The sequence below is a fragment of the Bos taurus genome, chromosome 21 (assembly GCF_002263795.3).
Source record: "Bos taurus isolate L1 Dominette 01449 registration number 42190680 breed Hereford chromosome 21, ARS-UCD2.0, whole genome shotgun sequence".
Lineage (NCBI taxonomy): Eukaryota > Metazoa > Chordata > Mammalia > Artiodactyla > Bovidae > Bos > Bos taurus.
Window position 1 is genome coordinate 20,203,553 of NC_037348.1, and position 20,466 is coordinate 20,224,018.

At 49.2% G+C, this 20,466-nt stretch overlaps 1 protein-coding gene and 1 pseudogene across 1 annotated transcript; both read right to left on the reverse strand.

Annotated features, from left to right (window-relative positions):
- Positions 1-300: 300 nt before the first annotated feature.
- LOC531164 (myeloid-associated differentiation marker-like) lies at positions 301-2,020 on the reverse strand (annotated as a pseudogene).
- A 13,186-nt stretch (positions 2,021-15,206) lies between these two features.
- Positions 15,207-19,991, reverse strand: LOC515149 (myeloid-associated differentiation marker). Its single transcript, XM_059879272.1, has one exon. It carries the CDS (start codon positions 19,722-19,724, stop codon positions 18,564-18,566), a length of 1,161 nt encoding a protein of 386 aa, XP_059735255.1. The 5' UTR covers positions 19,725-19,991; the 3' UTR covers positions 15,207-18,563.
- Between the last annotated feature and the right edge of the window lie 475 nt (positions 19,992-20,466).

Sequence of the window (20,466 nt, forward strand, 5' to 3'; positions counted from 1 at the left end):
TTACTGTTTGAACCATCAGGGAAACCCAGAGAACAGTATGGAGGGTCCTTAAAAAACTAAAAATAGAACTACCATATGACCCTCCAATCACACTCATGGGCATATATCTGGAGAAAAACATTATCTGGAAAAATACATGCACCCCAATGTTCATTGCAGCGCTGTTTGCAATAGCCAAGACATGGAAGCAGCCTAAATGTTCATCAGTGGAGGAAAGGATAAAGAGGGGTCCATTCCCTAGCTACCTACCCCCACACTTCCAACCCCCACCCCCCAATACCACCAACTAAGACACCACCAGCATGTATAGACACGCTTTTGCAATGAGGCCCCTCCAGAGGCTCAGGGTGTGAACAGCTGCACAGAAGGCTGTGTGCTGTGGAGTCAGCACCTTAGGAAGTGGGAAGGGGAAGTGGGCAGAGAAGGAAGGAGTCTCAGGTCCTGATGGATCAGAAGAAGGAAAATGGGGAGAGGTGGTCAGGACAAAGGGGATGAGAAAGCCAAGGATGAATGCAAGAGGGGCAAAAAAAAAAAAACAGAAAATGTAGAAAACATGAAAGAAACAAGGGAAAGAGGCAAAACAGGATGTGGGCAACAAAACAAGAAGGAGACAGAGCAGAAGGAGGGAAGGAAGCATAAAGAGAGTGAGATGAATGGGGAAGGATGTGAGGAGGGAGAGAGGGAGCCAGGCAGAGTGAAGATACGGGATAGGACTGGACAGAATCGGGAGCACTGGAGACATCCTCAGTCCCTATGGAAACCTGGTGGGCCCAGTACCCCAGGTCAACCGTGTACATCAGCAGGTTGATGGCTGTCAGGATGGCCACAGCCAGTAGGCGATCCTACAGGCACATGTCGTAGGCGAGCTCATCACTGCAGCTCACAACACTGGACCGCTGGGACTGCCCCCCAAACTCCTCATTGAACTGGTAGAGAGGCCAGAGGATCACAGTGCTGATGCAGAGGAGGATGGAGAACAAGGTGAGCACAAGCTGGAAAATGGGGTATGGGATGTGCAGTCTATATTCCCGTTCACTCACTTTCAACAGGAGGACCACAGCTCCCAGGATGAAGCACATGGAGTACACGGCCACACACCACACCAGGGCCATGTGTTGCACAATAGGGTGCAGGTCCAGGGAGGGGCTACTGATGAAGGCAAAGATGACACCAGCCACAAAGGTCTCCAGCACCTTCAGCAGGCCTGGCACAGTGTGCACGTAGCAGATGATACCATCGAGGTCATACCAGTTCCACGTGAAGGCCACACCCAAGGCATAAATACAGATGCGACTCGGGAGAAGGCAGTGGTGGTGATGGCCTGGTCCCGGTAAGGACCATAAGGCAGGAACTGGACATATGCAACGGAGTAGATGATGGAGGCCAAGAGGCAGACGAGGGTAGTGTAGCAGGCATGGCTAACGGGGAAGTTGTACCGGTAGAAAGGAAACCAGGACGGGAGATCACAGAACTCAACAGTGGAGAAGATGAGGGTCACAGCGAAATAGATGCACCAGATGGACATGGACCAGTCACCTATGACTCCTCTCCAAATGCCCATGTCGGCCAGCAGGGAGAAGGCCATGCAGGTGGAGCAGAGCTGCGGCAGATGGAGGAGGCAGTACACCTTGCCCGATTCATCCTTTTCTGGGGATGTCGCCCTGGTGGGCATGGTGTTGTGAAATCTGGCAGGTCACAGTCACCAGTGTGGCAGTTGTCTTCATTGATGACCCATCATTGAAAGATCCAACTCTGGAGGAGGATTAAGTCAGACGCCTAGAGAAGGCACAGGGCCTGTGATGGCTGAGGTTCAGGATCTGTGGAGTTGGAACCAATGGCTCAGACACGTGGGTAACAGCACAGCCACTCCAGAATGGTTCTCCCCATCCATCAGCCTTGGCCTTGTCAGGAGACTTGTCTTATCCCAAACCTCACAGCTGGGTCGGGTCTGGGCACAATCCATCAACATTTTGGACCTCTTTGAACTGTGTGGCATTATCTACAGAAACACAGGGTAGGATGGTCCTTATCTACAAAGCCATCCCTTGAAGTCTCTCAACATTGAAAACAAATTTTTAAAAAATTATTTGGTAGTAAAATTATACCTGAACAGATATTAGAGAATTTATCATCTGTATTTATTTCCCCTAGTGTGAATGTTCAAATGCTTCAGTTTCAGAAACACTCATGTGTATGATTACAAGGTGTTCTCAGACCCCAGTGGGGTGTGATGTCATGTAGAGTAGATACACCATGTCATTTGTCTGGAGCTGAAAAATCTTGAATTCTGGAGCTTATCTAATCCCAAGGATTTAAAAAAAAAAAAATGGACTGCATTTGCACTGCTAACCCCATTTATTGATGAGAAAACTAAGACTTGGGGACTTAAATGTCTTCCCTAAGGTCGAAACCCTAAGAAGAGAGAACCCCAGATAAAAATCCCAAAGCTGTGGGTGTGAGCACTTTGCTCTACAGCCCAGCATGTCAGCAGGCCAGCAGGTGGGAGCCCAGGACCAAATCGTGGCGCTCTGGGACCCAGGACACACCTTCAGGATCACGGCCTTCTTCCACAGCAACCTAAAGACACACGTCCCGGCCCCTCCTCCCAGCAGCATCACTAGAAGGAGCTGCCATCTGAGGGGACACAGCCCCACCCAGAGGAGGGCAACTCCAGGGGTGAACAGGGAGGAGCCACGGGGTGATAGCAAGGCCGTGGGGACAAGATGACACAGAAAGTAGGAACTATTTGAATCCCTGCTCTCAGTTTTGCCTTCACATGTGACTTTTCCCCACTGGGGCAGGGAAACCCCAACCGAGCATGATTCAAGGTGGAGCCTCATGGAGGAACCACAGAATAAATTAACATAATGTTGCACTCTTAAGTTCCAAAGCTGCCAGCCAGGTGTGAGTCCGGAAAGATCTAGAAGTACTCTTACCTGAGCAGGGATTTTCCTGGCCTGGGAGACGGGTGAGCAGCTTCCAAGCTGGGAAGAAGAGATTGGAAATGAAAAAAGATGCTGTGTCTGATGCTGATGGGGAGGCTTTGGATCCATTTAATGGCACAGAGGGAGGCACTGGAGAAGGAGAGGCATGGGGTTTCTAGCTGTGTGACCCTGGATAAGGCCTGTGCCCTCTCTGGGCCTCAGTTCCCCCACCTGGAAAGCAGGAGGTTTGTCTGAGCCTCCCCAGCAGACCCTCCTCCACTCTAATCTGTGAGCCTGGACATGGTGCCTCTATCAGAGCACAGCCTGGATGTGGCTGAGCCCTGCCTGCCCAGCAGCCAGGTGTGTGGACTGGAAGACGGTGAGCCAGGAAGGTCAAGGTCAGGGCAAAAGAAGGAAGGAGGAGGTGAGATGGAAACTCAGAGTTACAGGGAGGCTGTGGGGTGTGGAGGAAACTGGTAAGTTACCTTACAGAGTCTCAGTTTTCTCATGTGTGCAATGGGCTTAATACCTACTATATGTCAATTTAATGAATGAAGCTGTATGAATGGCTTATAGAGGACCTGGCACCTGAACACACTGGAACCATAGCTGGCATGCCAGCTACCTGTTCCCTTTCCCCTACCCACCAAAGGGAACCCATATGGCCCCAGCCCCACTCTGGGCATAAGCACATGCAAGCTTGATTTGTTCCAGATCATGGCTTGCAAACCTATGTGTCCTGGAAGTGGTCCAGGGATCGTTTGGTTTTCCTTCACAGTGTTTTCAGGAAAAGATAGTGTAGAAGCAGTTTTATTTCTTCCTGAAATGTTTGGTAGATGCACGGTTTTTTCATTGCATATGAAAATCCAGTTTTCCAGATCCTTTACAAGTCTCATAAAATTAGCTGCTATGCTCTTTATACTGACTTTCACTCTCATCTTTGCTTAGTATTTTCTATATTTTCTTCTTCTCATGTATAATTGACACAAAGCAGAACTACTTTAAAAGAACTAAATTAAAAGATGTTTTATTTTCTTGGGCTCCAAAATCACTGCAGATGGTGACTGCAGCCATGAAATTAAAAGACGTTTGCTCCTTGGAAGAAAAGCTATGACAAATCTAGACAGTGTATTAAAAAGAAGAGACATTATTTTGCCAACAAAGGTCCATATAGTCAGAGCTGTGGTTTTTCCATGGAAGGACTGATGCTGAAGTACTGAAACTCCAGTACTTTGGCCACCTGATGTGAAGAACTGATTCATCGGAAAAGACCCTGATGATGGGAAAGATTGAAGGCAGGAGGAGAAGGGGATGACAGATGATTAGATGGTTGGATGGCATCACTGACTCGATGGACATGATTTGAGCAAGCTCTGGGAGTTGGTGATGGGCAGGGAAGCCTGGCGTGCTGCAGTCCATGGGGTCGCAAAGAGTCGGACATGACTGAGCGACTGAACTGACGGTTTTTCCCGTAGTCAGGTACGGATGTGAAAGTTGGACCGTAATGCAGGCTGAATGCTGAAGAATTGATGCTTTTGAACTGTGGTGTTGGAGAAGACTCTTGAGAGTTCCTTGGACTGCAAGGAGATTAAACCAGTCAATCCTAAAGGAAATCAATTCTGAATATTCATTGGAAGGACTGATGCTGAAGCTGAAGCTCCAATACTTTGGCCACCTGATGCAAAGAGTTGTCTCATTAGAAAAGACCCTGATGCTGGGAAAGATGGAAGGCAGGAGGAGAAGGGGAAGACTCACCAACTCAATGGATAGGAGTTTGAGAAAGCTCCAGGAGATAGTGAAGGACAGGGAAGCCTGGCATGCTGCAGTCCATGGGGTAACAAAGAGTTGGACACGACTGAGCGACGGAACAACAACAAATGATGACCTCACATGTCCCAGTTTTCCCTCTTGGACGTGGCCAGGCTGCCTGCCTGCTCACAGGAGCGTCCATGCCTCCATCCAGGGAGCATCCATGTCCTCAACGTCATTAGAGCCTTCAACACCTTTCACATGCTCTGACGTCATATGTAGACATGTGTGTACAGACATGCACACATATTTGTAGAGCATATCTGTATCTTTTTTCTTCCCTGTTTTTTAAACATGAGACCATGTCATGCACACAGCATCTTGCTTTTCTACCAACCCCAAAATGTGCAGCTGGTCCTGTCCAGGGGCCTTAGTCCTCTCCATCCCCTTTACTTATTTCTTTCCCTCCTGGCTCCTGTGCATATTTGGACTGACCCCCCTTCTCTAGATCAGTGGATCCTCCCCTGTGAGTCTCAGACACTGGGGGACACAGGACATGGCAAGGGGTCCTGGGTTCGATGTGATCATCCTGCTCTAGAGTAGGAGGTAGGCAAGCATTTCTGGAAATTTTTTTAAAAAATATGACAAAAATTGTGTTATTCATCTCTAGTATCTAGAAAATAGACAGAAATTCTACAACTTAATAATAGACAACACAATTTAAAATCGAACAAACTTCTTAAGATGTTTTACGTTGTCTTACTAATTTACAGAAGAGTCCAAAATGCAGTACTTGGGCGCAATCTCAAAAACAACAGAATGATCTTGGTTTATTTCTGAGGCAAGCCATTCAACATCACAGTAATCCAAGACTATGTCCCAGGGCTTGATACTGAAGAAATTGAAGTTGACCAGTTCCGTGAAGACATACAACACCTTCTAGAGCTAACACCAAAAGAAGATGCTCTTTTCATCATAGGGGATTGGAATGTAAAACTAGGAAGTCAAGAGACACCCAGGACAAGAGGCCAAGGCATTTTGGCCCTGGAGTACAAAATGAAGCAGGGCAAAGGCTAACAGTTTTGTCAAGAAAACACACTGGTCATAGCAAACACCATTTTCCAACAACACAAGAGATGACTCTACATATGGACATCACCAAATGGTCAATACTGAAATCAGATCGATTATGTTCTTTGCAGCTAAAGACAGAGAAGCTCTATGCAAATAAGACCTGGAGCTGACTGGGACTCAAATCATCAGCTCCTTATTGGAAAATTCAGGCTTAGATTGAAGAAAAGTAGGGAAAACCATGAGGCCATACAGGTATGAACTAAATAAAATCCCTTATGATTATACAGTGGAGGTGATGAATGGATTCAAAGGATTAGACCTGATAGAGAGAGTGCCTGAAGAACTATGGATGGAAGTTCGTAACACTGTACAGGAGGCAGTGACCAAAATCATCCCAAAGGAAAAGAAATGCAAGAAGGCAAAGTGGTTGTCTGAGGAAACTTTACAAATAGCTGAGGAAAGAAGAGAAGCAAAGGGCAAAGGAGAAAGGAAAAGATACACCAAACTGAATGCAGAGTTCCAGGGAATAACAAGGAGAAATAAAAAGGTCTTCTTAAAGCACAATGCGAAGAAACAGAGGAAAACAACGGAATGCAAAGGCTAGAGATTTCTTTTAAGAAAATTGGAGAGATCAAGGGAGCATTTCATGCAAGATGGGCACAATAAAGGACATAAATGGTAAGACCTAACATAAGCCAAAGAGATTAAGAAGAGGTGGCAAGAATACACAGAAGAACTATACGAAGAAAGGTCTTAATGACACAGATAGACACGATGGTGCGGTCACTCACCTAGAGCTGGACATGCTGGATCATGAAGTCAAGTGGGCCTTAAGAAGCATTACTATGAACAAAGTTAGTGACGAGATCAGGCTGGGTTATAAGGTAGAGAGCTGAACTGAAATCCTAAAGTGGTCTCTCCACTCTGATGCTCTGATGCTATGGTTTGAGAAGGAGACAATCTGGGGAAATTAAATGCTGAGAGAGGCTACAAGGTTTTTCTGAATGAGCTTCTCCTGATGCCAAGGGAAGTCACTACTCCAGATGGAAAACACAGAGAGATTCTCAGATTCACACTCCCTCACTTACTTGGTTTGGTTCGGCAATATTAGGAGACTCTACTTCTTCAGAAGGTATGAGAGAGCCCCTTGGAAACTCTTAACCTTTCTGACACAAAAGTCTCTTTGAGAATATGACTATCCCAGAAATATGCATGCAGATACCCTGGAAATGTTGCACTCACTATCAGTGCTCTGTAGACCTCCTAACCCATCCCAGGACATCAGTGGATCCACAAAGCTCAGGGCAGAAAGTGGCCTTGGAGGAGTAAGTCAGGTGATTCCTACACCACCTTTCCCTCACGTGTGGGTGAGCAGAGTCCCAGGCTCATATGCAGGGCTCCCCTTGTGGATCTCCCAAATGCCAGTGGTCCCCAGATAAACAAGAGAGTCCTCTGGAGCATCGGTCCCTAAACTTTTTGGCACCAGTGACCTGTTATGTGGAAGATGATTTTTCCACATACAGGAGGGAAGGCGGTGGTTTTGGGATGATTGAAGCACATTGCATTTATTGTGCACTTTATTTCTATAATTATTGCACTGTGATACATAATGAAATAATTATACAACTCACTATAATGCAGAAGCAGTGGGAGCCCTGAGCTTGTTTTCTTACAAATAGACAGTGCCACTGGGAGTGATGGAAGACAACGACAGCCACTCTCCAGTGTTAGCATCACTACCTCAGCTCCACTTCAGATAATCAGGCATTAGATTCTCATAAAGAGCACACAGTCTGGATCCTGTCAGATGCAGGGGGTCTGAGCAATGTTTATGGGAGAGAAAGATAGAGAGACGTGGTGGGGAGGGGGATGCAGTGCAGAATCTGGCAGGGACAGGCATTCACAGCCTTGGGCACCACATTGAGTATTTTGGACTCAATGGGAAAGTATTGATGAGATGTAACCAGGGGACTAACATTTACTCACAGAGAAGCCTCTGGGATTGCCCCCCAGATAGGAAAGATGCAGTATGCAACGAGGGGCATTCCAAGAAGAGAGGGAGGGATCTTGAGCTCCAAGTCATTGGATGAGCAGGCCCCTCAGAGCCCCAGGCGGGGGCAAGTGTGTGCTGGTGGCTGGGAGCTCATTTGGATGGAAGAGCCCAGGGAGTTATAGCCACATGTAGGCCCTTCCAGTTCAGTGGATGTTTATGAATCATCTGCTCTGGATCAGAGGCTGAGGATCCAGGTAAACAAGGTCTGATTCATCCTTGGGAAACTCTTGGTTGAAATGGAGGAGGCCCATGACCTGACCATTAGCACATCTGTCGGGAGTGTCCACAGAGGGGAGGCCAGGCGTCCTGAGCAGGGATGGAGGGCGGGGCCAGACAGGACACCAGATCTGAGTGGAGGATGCGGGTGTGTCTTAGTGAAGAAGGCAGGAGAGGGGAGCCTGGGGAGACGAGAGTCCAAGCCCCAGTCTGAGGAGTTGGGGGGCTTGTCTTGGAAGCCAGAATGTGCAGGAGGCAGGGGATGGACCTGAGTTTGTGTATCTCCCAAATACCAGAGGTCCCTATGCAGGGCTTGTGGCACCAGGGACCCAGGACAAAGTATCAGCTCCTGGATTCACTGAAGAGCCCTGTTCTCAACATGCTGAACAAGGAGCACTCTAGAAACATCTGTGTCCACGTTCCCTGGGCCCTGGGCTCCTGTGAGAACTGTTCCAGCCCCTCTGGGTCTGAGCCAAGTCTGCAGTGCCCCGCCCCCACCCAGCAGACAGGAGCCCCTGGAGGACATACCTGGCCTTAGGACCTGGATTCCTTGCCTGGGCCTGCCTGGGCCCCAGGCTCATGGGTGAAGCCTGGCCTGCTCCAGACACCTGCCGAGTCCAAAGTCTCAGGGGCCTGGGAGACTCACCCCTGACCTACTTCAGCCCTGGACTCAGGAAGTGAGCAGGGAAGGCCGGGTCACATGGTGCCTGGATTCAGCCCCCTGTCCCCTCTCAGTCCGTGTCTACAGGACAACTCGGTGGAAGACACCAGAGCAGCCATGGAGCTCTACCGCATCTCCAGGAGAATTCGATAGCAGCGAGGGCTGCCTGCCTGGTGGAGTGCAGTACCTCCCCAAGGACTTGAAGCCTTTGTCTTTTCAGGACAGCAACTCTCTTGCTTTTGAAAAGTGCATTTTTAGCATTAAAATGGCTCCATATGCTCTCAACTTCCCTTGTAGCTCAGTTGGTAAAGAATTTGCCTGCAATGCAGGAGACCTGGGTTTGATTCCTGGGTCAGGAAGATCCTCTGGAGAAGGAAATGGCAACCCACTCCAGTATTCTTGCCCGGAGAATCCCATGGACAGAGGAGCCTGGCAGGCCCCAGGCCATGGGGTTGCAAGAGTAGAACACGACTTAGCAACTAAACCACCACCACATATGCTCTCTACTCCTCCAGATCCTCCTCTTGTCTTTTTATTTCTTCTCTCTGAGCTGGGTGTCAGTGGACACTGCCCAGCACTGAGAGAGCAATGAACAATTGAGCTGGATGGGGATGAGTGTCAATTTCCTTAACATCTTGAATCCTGTGGGTCCAGGAGTAGTCCTGGTGACTTAATTAATACCCCTGGCTCCCCCTCCCTTTTCCAGCTGTGTCTATGCCCAGGAGGGAGGCATTATTTCCTGGGGGCGACACCCAGCTCAGAGGTTGATTCGGCCCATCTTGATATTGGGGAGCTCTCAGGCACTTTCAGGCAAAGGTGCAGAAGGAGTGATGGGTGTCCCCAGGTGACCTTCAGCACCTCATTCCTCTCGTTTGTAAAATGGGGAAAAAAGGTGGTGGACTCTGGAGTCTGAGATAACCAGTTTGGAATCCTGCCATTTAGTAGCTGTGTAACCTAGGCTGAGTTACTCAACCTCTCTGTGTCTCAATTTCTCCATTTGTGAAGCAAGAGAATCTAACAACTCATAGGGTTCTTGTGAGATGATGATCCATACAGAGCCCACAGCACCATGCCTGTCATAGCTCGAGCAGCCACCAAGTGACAATAACCCATGACTATTCTGTAGACCACAGGCCAGTCTAGGAGAGCCACTGCTCTCTGCTACAAGGTCAAGAATCACTGAGGTGGAAGAGTAGGGGTGTGGCAGGCCCTGGTTAGTATTTTGACCTCCAGAGGTGATTCCGACGCATAAGACATTCAAATCCCATAAGGTGTCTTCTCAGCATCCCCTGGTACGTGAGCACAGCGTTCTCTCACTGCACCAGATTGGCATCACCTGGGGGCTGCTGGGCCCTGTCCAGAGTTTCTGATTCAGCAGGTCTTGGTGGGAGAACCTAGGAATCTGCATTCCCCAACATTTCCTGTTGATGCCTTGCTGCTGGTCCAGGGACCACACTTTGAGAAGCACTGCCCACATCAGGCCATTGAAATGTGCAGCCACGGATGAGCCATTGGCTTAAGGGCTGAACACCACCAGGGGGCTCTTCTCACTGGTCCAGCCTCACCCCGCCATCTACCTTGGCTGCCTATTCAAGCAGAGAGAGGACACAGCCCTGCAGGACGAGTCCTAAACAGCCCACTACAGGGCTGAAGTTAAGAACTCAAGGGATTGAAATCTAGTCCCATCTGACAGCAATGCCAGCGCTTCTCAGACAGTTTTACACTGATGGTGGTTCCCATTCCCACCACTGACACCCAGGAGCCAGGTGTGAGAGGGCGGGCAGATTGAATTCTCAGGGTTCTCTCCTGCCCTGTCTCCCAGGGTCAGGGTCCTGACCTCCTCAGTTATGATTTTTATGAACCTTGGAAACTGCTGGGTGGGGCTGCCTGTCTGGCTGTGAGTGGCCACCAGGTAGAGCCCTTGGACCATCGCTCTCTAAGACTGACTTGCATGTGGGATCAGCCTGAGAGTCATTCTGGCAGGAGATGTGAGGGACTGGGTCTTTCATATGAATAGGGGGAAGCTCCAGGACCCTCTAGATGCCCTCACTCACCCGTGAGCTGAAGCTCAGGGCAGCCAGAGCAGTGGTGAAGCCTGGCCTGGAAGGTGACCCCGGGCTCTCTGACTCCCAGCCCAAGTTTCTTCCAAAGGATCAGGCGTCCTTGAAAGGAGAGAAGCCAGGATTCCCATCCCCTGAGATTTGGGGCTGGGACTGAGGGAGAAGGGTGCAGACTCTGCCCTGCCAGTCAGTCTCAGCTCTACCCGCCATGGGGTCCTCAGCAGAGGCTGGAATTATTCTGCCTGACGGACCCCCACCCAGGACCCACCATCTGGAGGAAGAGCTCAGGCCGCAGGGGAGCTGGTAGGGCCTAGTGGTTCGGTCTAACTGCACCGGGACTCACTGGAGTCTATGGAACGAGGAGTGGATTTGCAATAAGAATCCTCTCTATGTGAGTTCGCATCTGTCCTCTAAGGGAAGGAAAGGCTGGAAGACAGCAACCAGGCTGAGGCTCTCCTGCTGTTTGGAAGCCACAGGAGCCTGGCCTGAGGTGCAGCCACAGGAAGGGCAGGACCTGGCTGGCAGAGGCTGGAGGCCAGGCCTGCTCAGTGGTTCCCGGGCTGGGAGGTCCTAGGCTCTAGCCCCGCTGACATTCTGATTCCTGATGTGTAGACAAGGGATAATAATAACCCTTCCAGGCTAGTGTGAGGGTCAAAGACAATGATGTGAGGGGCTGGGCACAGACGGGTGCCTGGTGAAAGGTGGCCTTGAAGAAAGACTCACCTGTGATCCATCCATCCAAATAGGGCCACAATAATCTACCCATGACATGTCAGTCATGTTTCAATACAAAGTTATGACTTCCTACGAATGGGCGGGTACTTGTGCTGCCCTATTTGCTTTAAGATACAGAAAATGGTGTGTTTGTGTGCCTGTATTTGATCAAGTCTGGTTTACATTAGAACAAAGCTTAAACTGAGTTTGGGGTGGGTGGAGGAGAAAGCTGGGGTATCACGGTTCTATGGGAGGGGGGCAGAGAATAAAAGATGATGGAAGGATCTTGGACTGTGTTGGCCTCTGACAGGTTCAAGGAATAGAGTATTCCAGTAGTGCTTCCTTCTGCCCAAAGCAACAGAAAGAACAAGCTCTTTTTGTTGTAAGGGATTTGCATAGAGTGGTCCTAGACTAGTAACAGAGTGTAACTGGGGGCAGGGGTCTGGGCTGGTGGGAGCTGGCCCCAGCTCAGCATGGACATGGACTGTTGAGGTCACCTGGCGGCCTGAGGGATGGCATGCTGCGGGCAGCAGTGGGCAGCCCGGAGCCTGACGGGGCAGACAGGCTGCCGCTGGGACCAGGGGAGTGATTTCCCTTGGCAGCCGTGCTAACAGCGTGTCATTGGCCTTAAGACTTGTTAGGGTCAATGTAAGGAGGGGAGGAGCCCTGAGGGACCCCACCCCATGAGCAGCCTGGTTGTCCAGATGAATTGTTTTGGAGAGCTTTGTGACCTGAGGAAGCTTACTTTCTCTGCAGACAAAACACTGGGGGGATTTACGGAAATACGCTGGTTGGAATGGAAGTGAGAGCATGGGCTTGAACTGACCTCCCCACCCCACCTCCCCACCCTTGGTTAGATGCAGACCCTGAAAAGATCAACTGTGATGAATCCTCACCCTCTGAGCCTGGCTCCAGAAAAGACCTCAGATTACAGCTCATAGGTTCTGTCGGCTGAGAAAGGGGCCCTGAGGACTTGTGCTGCAGCGGGGCTGCTGTGGACACAACAGTTACAAGAGGTCACACATGTCATGCTCACTGCATATCAAGCTCTGCTCTGATTCATTTGTTCCTCCCAGCAGCCCCTGAACTATATCCTCACTGTCCCCATTTTCACAGGCACAGAAAGGTCAACTGGCCAAGATCACACAGGTTTAAGCGGCAGAGCTGGGATTTGAACCCAGTCATGGGGGTTTAGGATCGTAAATTCTGCTTGGCATTCATTCACCTTGCAATTTATACCCAGAGGAAAAGAGTAACCAATATTTTTTTCATATTAACCATCTGATTTGGTGACTTGTTATATTTATTCATTTTATCTTCAGTTCAGTTCAGTTCAGTCGCTCAGTCATGTCTGACTCTTTGTGACCCCATGAATTGCAGCATGCCAGGCCTCCCTGTCCAACACCAACTCCCAGAGTTCACTCAAACTCACGTCCATCGAGTCAGTGATGCCATCCAGCCATCTCATCCTCCGTCGTCCCCTTCTCCTCCTGCCCCCAATACCTCCCAGGATCAGAGTCTTTTCCAATGAGTCAACTCTTCGCATGAGTTGGCCAAAGTACTGGAGTTTCAGCTTTAGCATCATTCTTTCCAAAGAACACCCAGGACCGATCTCCTTTAGAATGGACTGGTTGGATCTCCTTGCAGTCCAAAGGACTCACAAGAGTCTTCTCCAACACCACAGTTCAAAAGCATCAATTCTTCGGTGCTCAGCCTTCTTCACAGTCCAACTCTCACATCCATACATGACTACTGGAAAAACCATAGCCTTGACTAAACGGACCTTTGTTGGCAAAGTAATGTCTCTGCTTTTCAATATGCTGTCTAGGTTGGTCATAACTTTCCTTCCAAGGAGTAAGCGTCTTTTAATTTCACAGCTGCAATCACCACCTGCAGTGATTTTGGAGCCCCCAAAAATAGTCTGACACTGTTTCCACTGTTTCCCCATCTATTTCCCATGAAGTGATGGGACCAGATGCCATGATCTTCGTTTTCTGAATGTTGAGCTTTAAGCCAACTTTTTCACTCTCCTCTTTTTCAGGCAGATTATTATTGTCATCCCCATTTTATAGATGATGAAACTAAGGCTCAGAGAGTACATTATGTAATTTAAACAAAGTCACAGTTACTCCCTGACAGACCCTGGATTTGAATATAGGTCTGTCTCCCTGCAAAGCTCAGCAGGTAGTAGAACCTCAGGAAATGTGGAGCCCCTTCCCACTTTTCTCAGGTCCAGGAATCATCTCCTGGCTCTTGTGTGTCCTGCTCTGGCTGGACCCATCAGAGGTTCTGCAACAACCAGACCACTTTCTGTTGGAAAGCCAGCCAGAAAATGTCAGAGAAAGTGTGGAGACTCTAGGCACGGGCTAATGGAACATAACTATCCTCTTTCCACCCACCAACCTCTCTATGGGGAGGTGTTTCTCCTCCTTTGAGAGGAGACAGCCACACAGACAAGGGCCACATGCATTGGCAGCCAGTACTGCCACCCCCAACCAGGGTGGACAGCCAATGCCTGAGACTGCAGGAGAGAGGGGTCCTTCTTCTCTCCACTCACAGGAGAATTGAGAAACGCTGACTCTGTGATTTTTCCAAGAAGCTGGTCAGAGCCAGAGAATGGGAACATCTGTGCCACAGGCTCTGTTCTGGATGTGGCTCAGACCACAGTCTGAGGGAGTGTCAGCTGGAAAACCCTGCGTGGAGGAGGCCAGAGGAGCAAGGGTAGGGCAGCTGTCCCAGGAAACAGGGAGCCCAGGCCAGGCAAGGAGCAAGAGAAGGGCCTGAGGCTAGGGCACCAGAGGGCTTCTTCATCAACTGTTTCTGCTAAAGGGCTGGGGGAAGCCCTGGGAATCCAACAGGTGGGCTTCAGGGCCACAGCTCCCCCTCCCCAGACCTCTGGACCCAAGGCACCTCCCTCTGCTCTGCCTTTGGAGACAGGCCCATGCAGGCATCTCTCAGCTCCTCCCCCAGCCTGTCCATCAGGCTGCAGGGAACATGCAGACCGTTTGCCAACCATCCCTCTTCTGACCTTCCTTCTCCACTTGGTCTATTTTTCAAACTGAAATTTTCTTTTCTTAAAGATAATTTACTTACATGTTTCAAAATCAAAATGCTCTAAAAAGCCACATATTGAGAAACCTCCCGTCCACATGTGGCTCCGTGCCCTCTCCCCTCAGCTGCCCTCTCTCATCAGTGCCAGGTAGTGGCTGCTCCATTGCGCTCATGGGAGCCCTTCCCGTGCTCCATGATACAGAGCAAATACATGCAGATTTATTTTCTATTTCTCCCATTCTCTTTACATTAAAGAAGGATATAATATGTTGTTCTGTATCTTACTATTTTTACTTAGGGTATATTGGACATTTTTCTTTATCATTATTTTGAGAGCATCCTCATTTTTCCCAGCTGTATAGTATTCCCTCTTCTGTCTACACCTTGGTTCATTAACCAGCATCTTCAACATGACCATGTGAGTTGTTTCCAATCTTTCCAATCTTATTTTCAAGTGAGATCTTGAGTCGGACCTTGATTTCCACCAGGCTGCTCTGGTTAGAGAAAGTGGTGAGTGAGGAAAACACCCTATTTTCAACCCCCATCAGCTCACCAGAAACTCAAATCAGGGACAAGACTCATCTGTCATATGGTGGCAGAACTAGAACTAGAAACCAGATTTCTTGGGTTCTGCTTTCCATATTCCTCATGGTTCATCCCTAAGGGGACAGACCACAATGGTGGGGCCACTGGACTGGAGGCAGGATGACATGTGACTGTGAACCCAGATGTGGACCCCAGATCTGCCCCTCTCTCTTACTCTGGGATTCCACTAAGCCATCAGGGAAGCCTGGGGAGGACTACGCATGCTTGCTTTTCTTGATGAAAAGTGAATCATTAGTCAATCTAAGAAAGCAATGGAGTTTTTTATTTGAGCTCAGCGGTAAAGAATCCACCTGCCAATGCAGGAGGTGCAGGTTCGATCCCGGAGTCAGGAAGATCCCCTAGAGAAGGAAATGGCAACCCACTCTAGTATTCTTGCCTGGAAAATCCCATGTACAGAGGAACTTGGCAGGCCACAGTTCATGGGGTCGAAAAAGTTGGATACGACTGAGCGAGTAAACAGCAACAAGGAGGAATATGACCCGAGCGACAATCTTTCCGGAAGCTATGAAACTGTTCTGAAGAGGTAAGGGAGGAGGCCAGTATGTATGTGAGTTCAGGGGTACACGCAACCAAACACATAGTTTTGGTGGAATGTTACTGCTCTTCATGAGGAATAGATCCCTTAGTTAACGGTTTGAGTGCTTTTCTAGGTATGAGAAGATGCAAGAAACTGGGATCATAAAAATTTCTCTTGAGAAACTCTTGCTATCTGAGGTCCAGCTTTGTAGATCACAGTGTCTCATCCTGATGTTCGACCTAAATTCCTTCCAGGGTGGATTGTAGGACAGTGACTATGGTGGCTAACTACTTGATTCTTGTAGAACTGAACAGTGGGTGACATTTTTTATTTCACAGTCCTCTCCCTTTTTATCTTAATTTTGACCAGGATTTAGGAAGCATTTTATGGCCATTTTGTCACAGGTCACTAGGAATGTCTATTCCTGGTCGTTCAAGTGCTATCACTCACCCAGTCCTGGTAACAGTAGCCTTAATCCTCTGGACCATCTGTCTTACAAGAGTGTCAACTCCAGGAAATGGTTCCTTCCTATCGCTTCTTCCCATATCTAGAATCACACTATTACAATCAAGGATCTTATAGACTATACATCAGGTCAATCATTTCAAGTCAACATTAATTTTTTACCAGAGGCTCAGTCACACATTTGGCAATGCAAGAAACAATAATCTTGTAAAATAGGCAGAATACAAATAATACAGCTGTGACATTAATAAGGTCATAAGTTGTGTTAATCTTCTAATGAGTTATATGACTGGGGCCAAAAGAAGGAAAATTCACCTGTAAGGCTGAGCAGAGAGGTTAGTTAACACATACTGCAGATTCACAGTGCACTCTAGAGGGGAGGGAGGAGATTCAAATGGACAGAGAACAATTTTATCCTGAAATTTTTCATCTTGCCTTAAATATGAATTTTTTTTAGTCCTTCTTAAGATTTCCCCACGATAGGGACCACCTCCTGGGAGCCTGCCCCATTCATCCCACCAGCCACTGGATGAAGATCACATGACTTCATCCCAGTACAGGAGTGAGGGGCAGCAGTGGGCGTCCTCCCCTCCCCTCCCCCACAGCTCCTCTTGCCTGGCCCCTCTGGCCCTAGTGAAGCTACTATGCTGGGCTTTGAGGCTTTGTGGCTGAGAACAGGAGAGGAAGAAGGTTTGGGGTGACTTCTCACCACAGTTATACAAACGGCTGCTGGTGCCAATGCCAGCGTGCACATGGACACGCATGCTCATACCCAGGCAACATTCTGTGCATGCACACAGGCACACAACTTTTAAAAAAAAAAATGTTTTTGCCTGCGCTGAATGGCAGGTGGAACCTTAGTTCCCAGACCAAGTATAGAACCCACTCCCCCTGCAGTGGAAGCCAGGAGTCTCAACCAGTGGACTACCAGGGTAGTCCCTGGCACAAACTATTAAAGAAAGACATCGAGGAGCTGGCAAGAGCCTTTTAAGACTTATCTGATGGGATATTTGGCACTGGGGTGGGGCCCAAACTCTAGTTTTCCAGGGATGGTCCACTCCCTAAGGTCTAGCTCAGGTGAGGGCGGGAAGACAGTGGGAGGGACCCCACCAGGGACCCCACCCAGGGTCGGATGGGTGAGAAGGGAAATCTGGTAGGCCTCTTCTGAGCTCTAGATAAATTTAGGTTAATTAGGATCTCTTGATTAGTGAGGAGGGGAGAATGTATTGTTTTGTTTTGTTTTGTTTTCCTTTATCTTAATATTGAGGTTAAAAAAGTACATTGTGATTGTGGAGAAGGGACGAGATTTTCTCTATGATTGACAGCAGGGGGCTGATGGGAACCAGAAGCACCTGGGAATAAGATATACATACTTATACATTCATATAGACCATCTTATTCATGAGTCTCAGAGAAGCAGGAAACAGCAGAGAAAGCCACTGATAGAATCATACTAAGCCATAGAATCATACTTCTGTGTGCAGCAGTCAGGGATGCAATTCTTTTCACTCTGGCAGAAGGAATTTCCACCCTTTGAAGTAACCCCGCTGGGAAAAAGAATGAAAAGAAACTTCCCCTTTAGTGAATAAGGATATTCACTAATTTTTGCCTTCCTGATCAGGGAAAAAAAACCCAGGCTAACATCACCTTTAAGGCTGCAGGGGCCACACTCTTCTCCCTGCAGAGGCAGGACCTGCAGTTTTGATCACTGGGGCAGGAGGGCCACATCACTGCCCCTCACCAACACTGCAGACAGGTGACTTCAAGACCCTGGGGTTCTCTGCCAGCTCCTACTTCGATGTCCAGAAAGTAATTGGGATGGAAGTCATCACAACTTCCTCTAAGAAGCCCTCTAGGCAGTGGGTGTTTAGTGAACCTGCAAAAATTCTGGAGTCAGTCTCAGGTGGGGCTGAGCACCGGATGGGGCCCAGGGACCCAAAGTCGCTGCTTCAAGACTCCCACCCACTGGGAATTATTGACCTCTTTTAACTTAAAAACAAGCCGACTCATTAGAAAAGACCCTGATGATGGGGAAGATTGAAGGCAAGAGGAGAAGAGGGTGACAGGGGATGAGATGGTTAGATGGCATCACTGACATGTCCATTAGGACATGCATTTGAGCAAGCTCCGGGAGATGGTGAAGGACAGGGAAGCATGGTGTGCTGCAGTCCATGGGGTCGCAAAGAGTTGGACACAATTGAGAGACTGAACAACAATAATACTCTACAACCACCTCCACTGGGAAAAACGGGGTCCAATTCCTAGCTACCCACACTCACCCGACTCCACATATCTGTACCAACTAAGACACAGCCAGGGTGACAGACAACCAGAGCCTCCAGAAGGCCCAGGGTGTGAACAGCTGCACAGAGGGCTGTGTGCTGTGGAGTCAGCACCTTAGGAGGTGGGAGGGCAGAGGAGGAAGGAGTCTCAGGTCCTGATGGATCAGAAGAAGGAAGATGGAGAGAGGTGGTCAGGACACAGGAGATGAGAAAACCAAGGAAGAACAGAAAAGGGACAAAAAGCAGAAAATGTAGAAAAGATGGAACAACACAAGAAAGAGGCAAAACAGAATTATGAGCAAGGACACGAGACAGAAGGGAGACAGAGAAGAAGGAGGGAAGGGAACAGGAAAGAGCAAGATGAATGGGAAAGGATGTGAGAAGGGAGAGAGGGAGCCAGGAAGAGGACATGAGAGGATGACTGAGCTTGGTGAAGATGCCTCCACTGACAATAAGAGGGAACCAGGGGGCCTGGTGCAGAGCCTCAGAAGCTGATAAAAACAGCGGCGGGCCAAGTCCACCAGGTCCACGACATAAATCAGCAGATTGACGGCAGTCAGGACGGCCACAGCCAGTCGCTGGTCCCAGGTGCACACGTAGGAGCTGAGCTTATCACGGCAGCTCACGTCGCTGGACCTCTGGGGCTGCCCGCCGAACTCCCTGTTGAACTGGTAGAGCGGCCAGAGGACCACAGCGGAGGCATAGAGGAGGGTGGAGAGCAGAGTCAGCCCCAAATGCACAAGGGGGACGGGGACGGGCAGCCTGTTGTCCCAGTTGTACCAGTTCAGCAGGAGGGTCACGGCTGACAGGAGGAAGCAGATGCAATACACGGCCACGCACCACTCCAGGGCCGGCTGGTGCACATACAGATGGGGGCTGCTGATGAAGGCAAAGATGATGCAGGCCACGAAAATCTCCAGCCTGTGAAGCAGGCCTGGCAAGGTGAGCACAGAGCAGGAGAACTCTCCAGACCGGGCGCAGGTCCAGACCACTTCAGTGGCATAAGCCACAGATGCAAGGCTGGAAAAGGCAGTGACCGCAATGGCGTGGTCACCGAAGGGGCTGTGAGGCAGCAACTGGATACAGGCAGTGGCAAAGACGATGGAGCCTGAGAGACATAAGAAGGTGGCACAGGAGGCGCTGGTGATGAGAAAGCCATCCCAGGAGAGGTGGAGGCGAGGCTGAAGCCCACACAACTCGACTATGAGGATGATGAGGGTCATGATGAAGCAGAAGCACCAGACAAATATGGACCAGTTACCTGCAGCCACCTGCAAAGTGCTCACACCAGCCACCAGGGAGAAGGCCACACAGGTGGAGAGCAGCTGCAGCAGGCGGAGAAAGTAGCCCATGATGATGGTCAGAGAGCCCAGGCCTGAGGACGATCCTGTGGAGGTCCTGATGGTTGTGCAGGCCTAGGTCATCGATACGGCAGTGGTCTATGCTGACACCCACCAGAAAAAGATCCAGCTCTGGAGTCAAGATGCCTGGAAAAGTCTCAGGGCCCTGTGAGGGCTGAGGCTCAGGATCTGCGGAGTTGGAACCAATGGCTCAGACACTCGGGTGACAGCACAGCCGCTCCAGAATGTTTCTCCCCACCCATCAGCCTTGGCCTAGTCAGGAGACTTGTCTTATCGCAAACCTTATAGCCATGTTTGGTCTGGCCTCAAACCATGAATATTTTATCTCTCTGAGCTGTGTACCTTTATCTATGGAGACAGAAGTTACACTGGTCCTTATCTGCAATCCCAACCCTTCAAGGCTATGAAAATTGAAAAAAAGAATTTTGAAAAAACTCATTTGGTAACAAGTTTTGACCTGAACAAACATGAGACAATTTATGTTCAAGAGTTCAGTTGCAGAAACACTCCTGTATCTGATTACAAGGTGCTTTCAGACCCCAGTGAGTGTGATATCTCAGAGTAGATGCACCATGTCACCTACCTGGAGCTGAAAATTTCAGAATTCTGGAGCAGACCCAAAGGTTTCAGAAATGGGATATTGGATTGTACTGCTAACCACATTTTACAGATGAGAAAACTGAAGCTGGGTGGTTAAGTATTTCCCTGAGGTTGCCCCGTAGGAGTGGGAAAC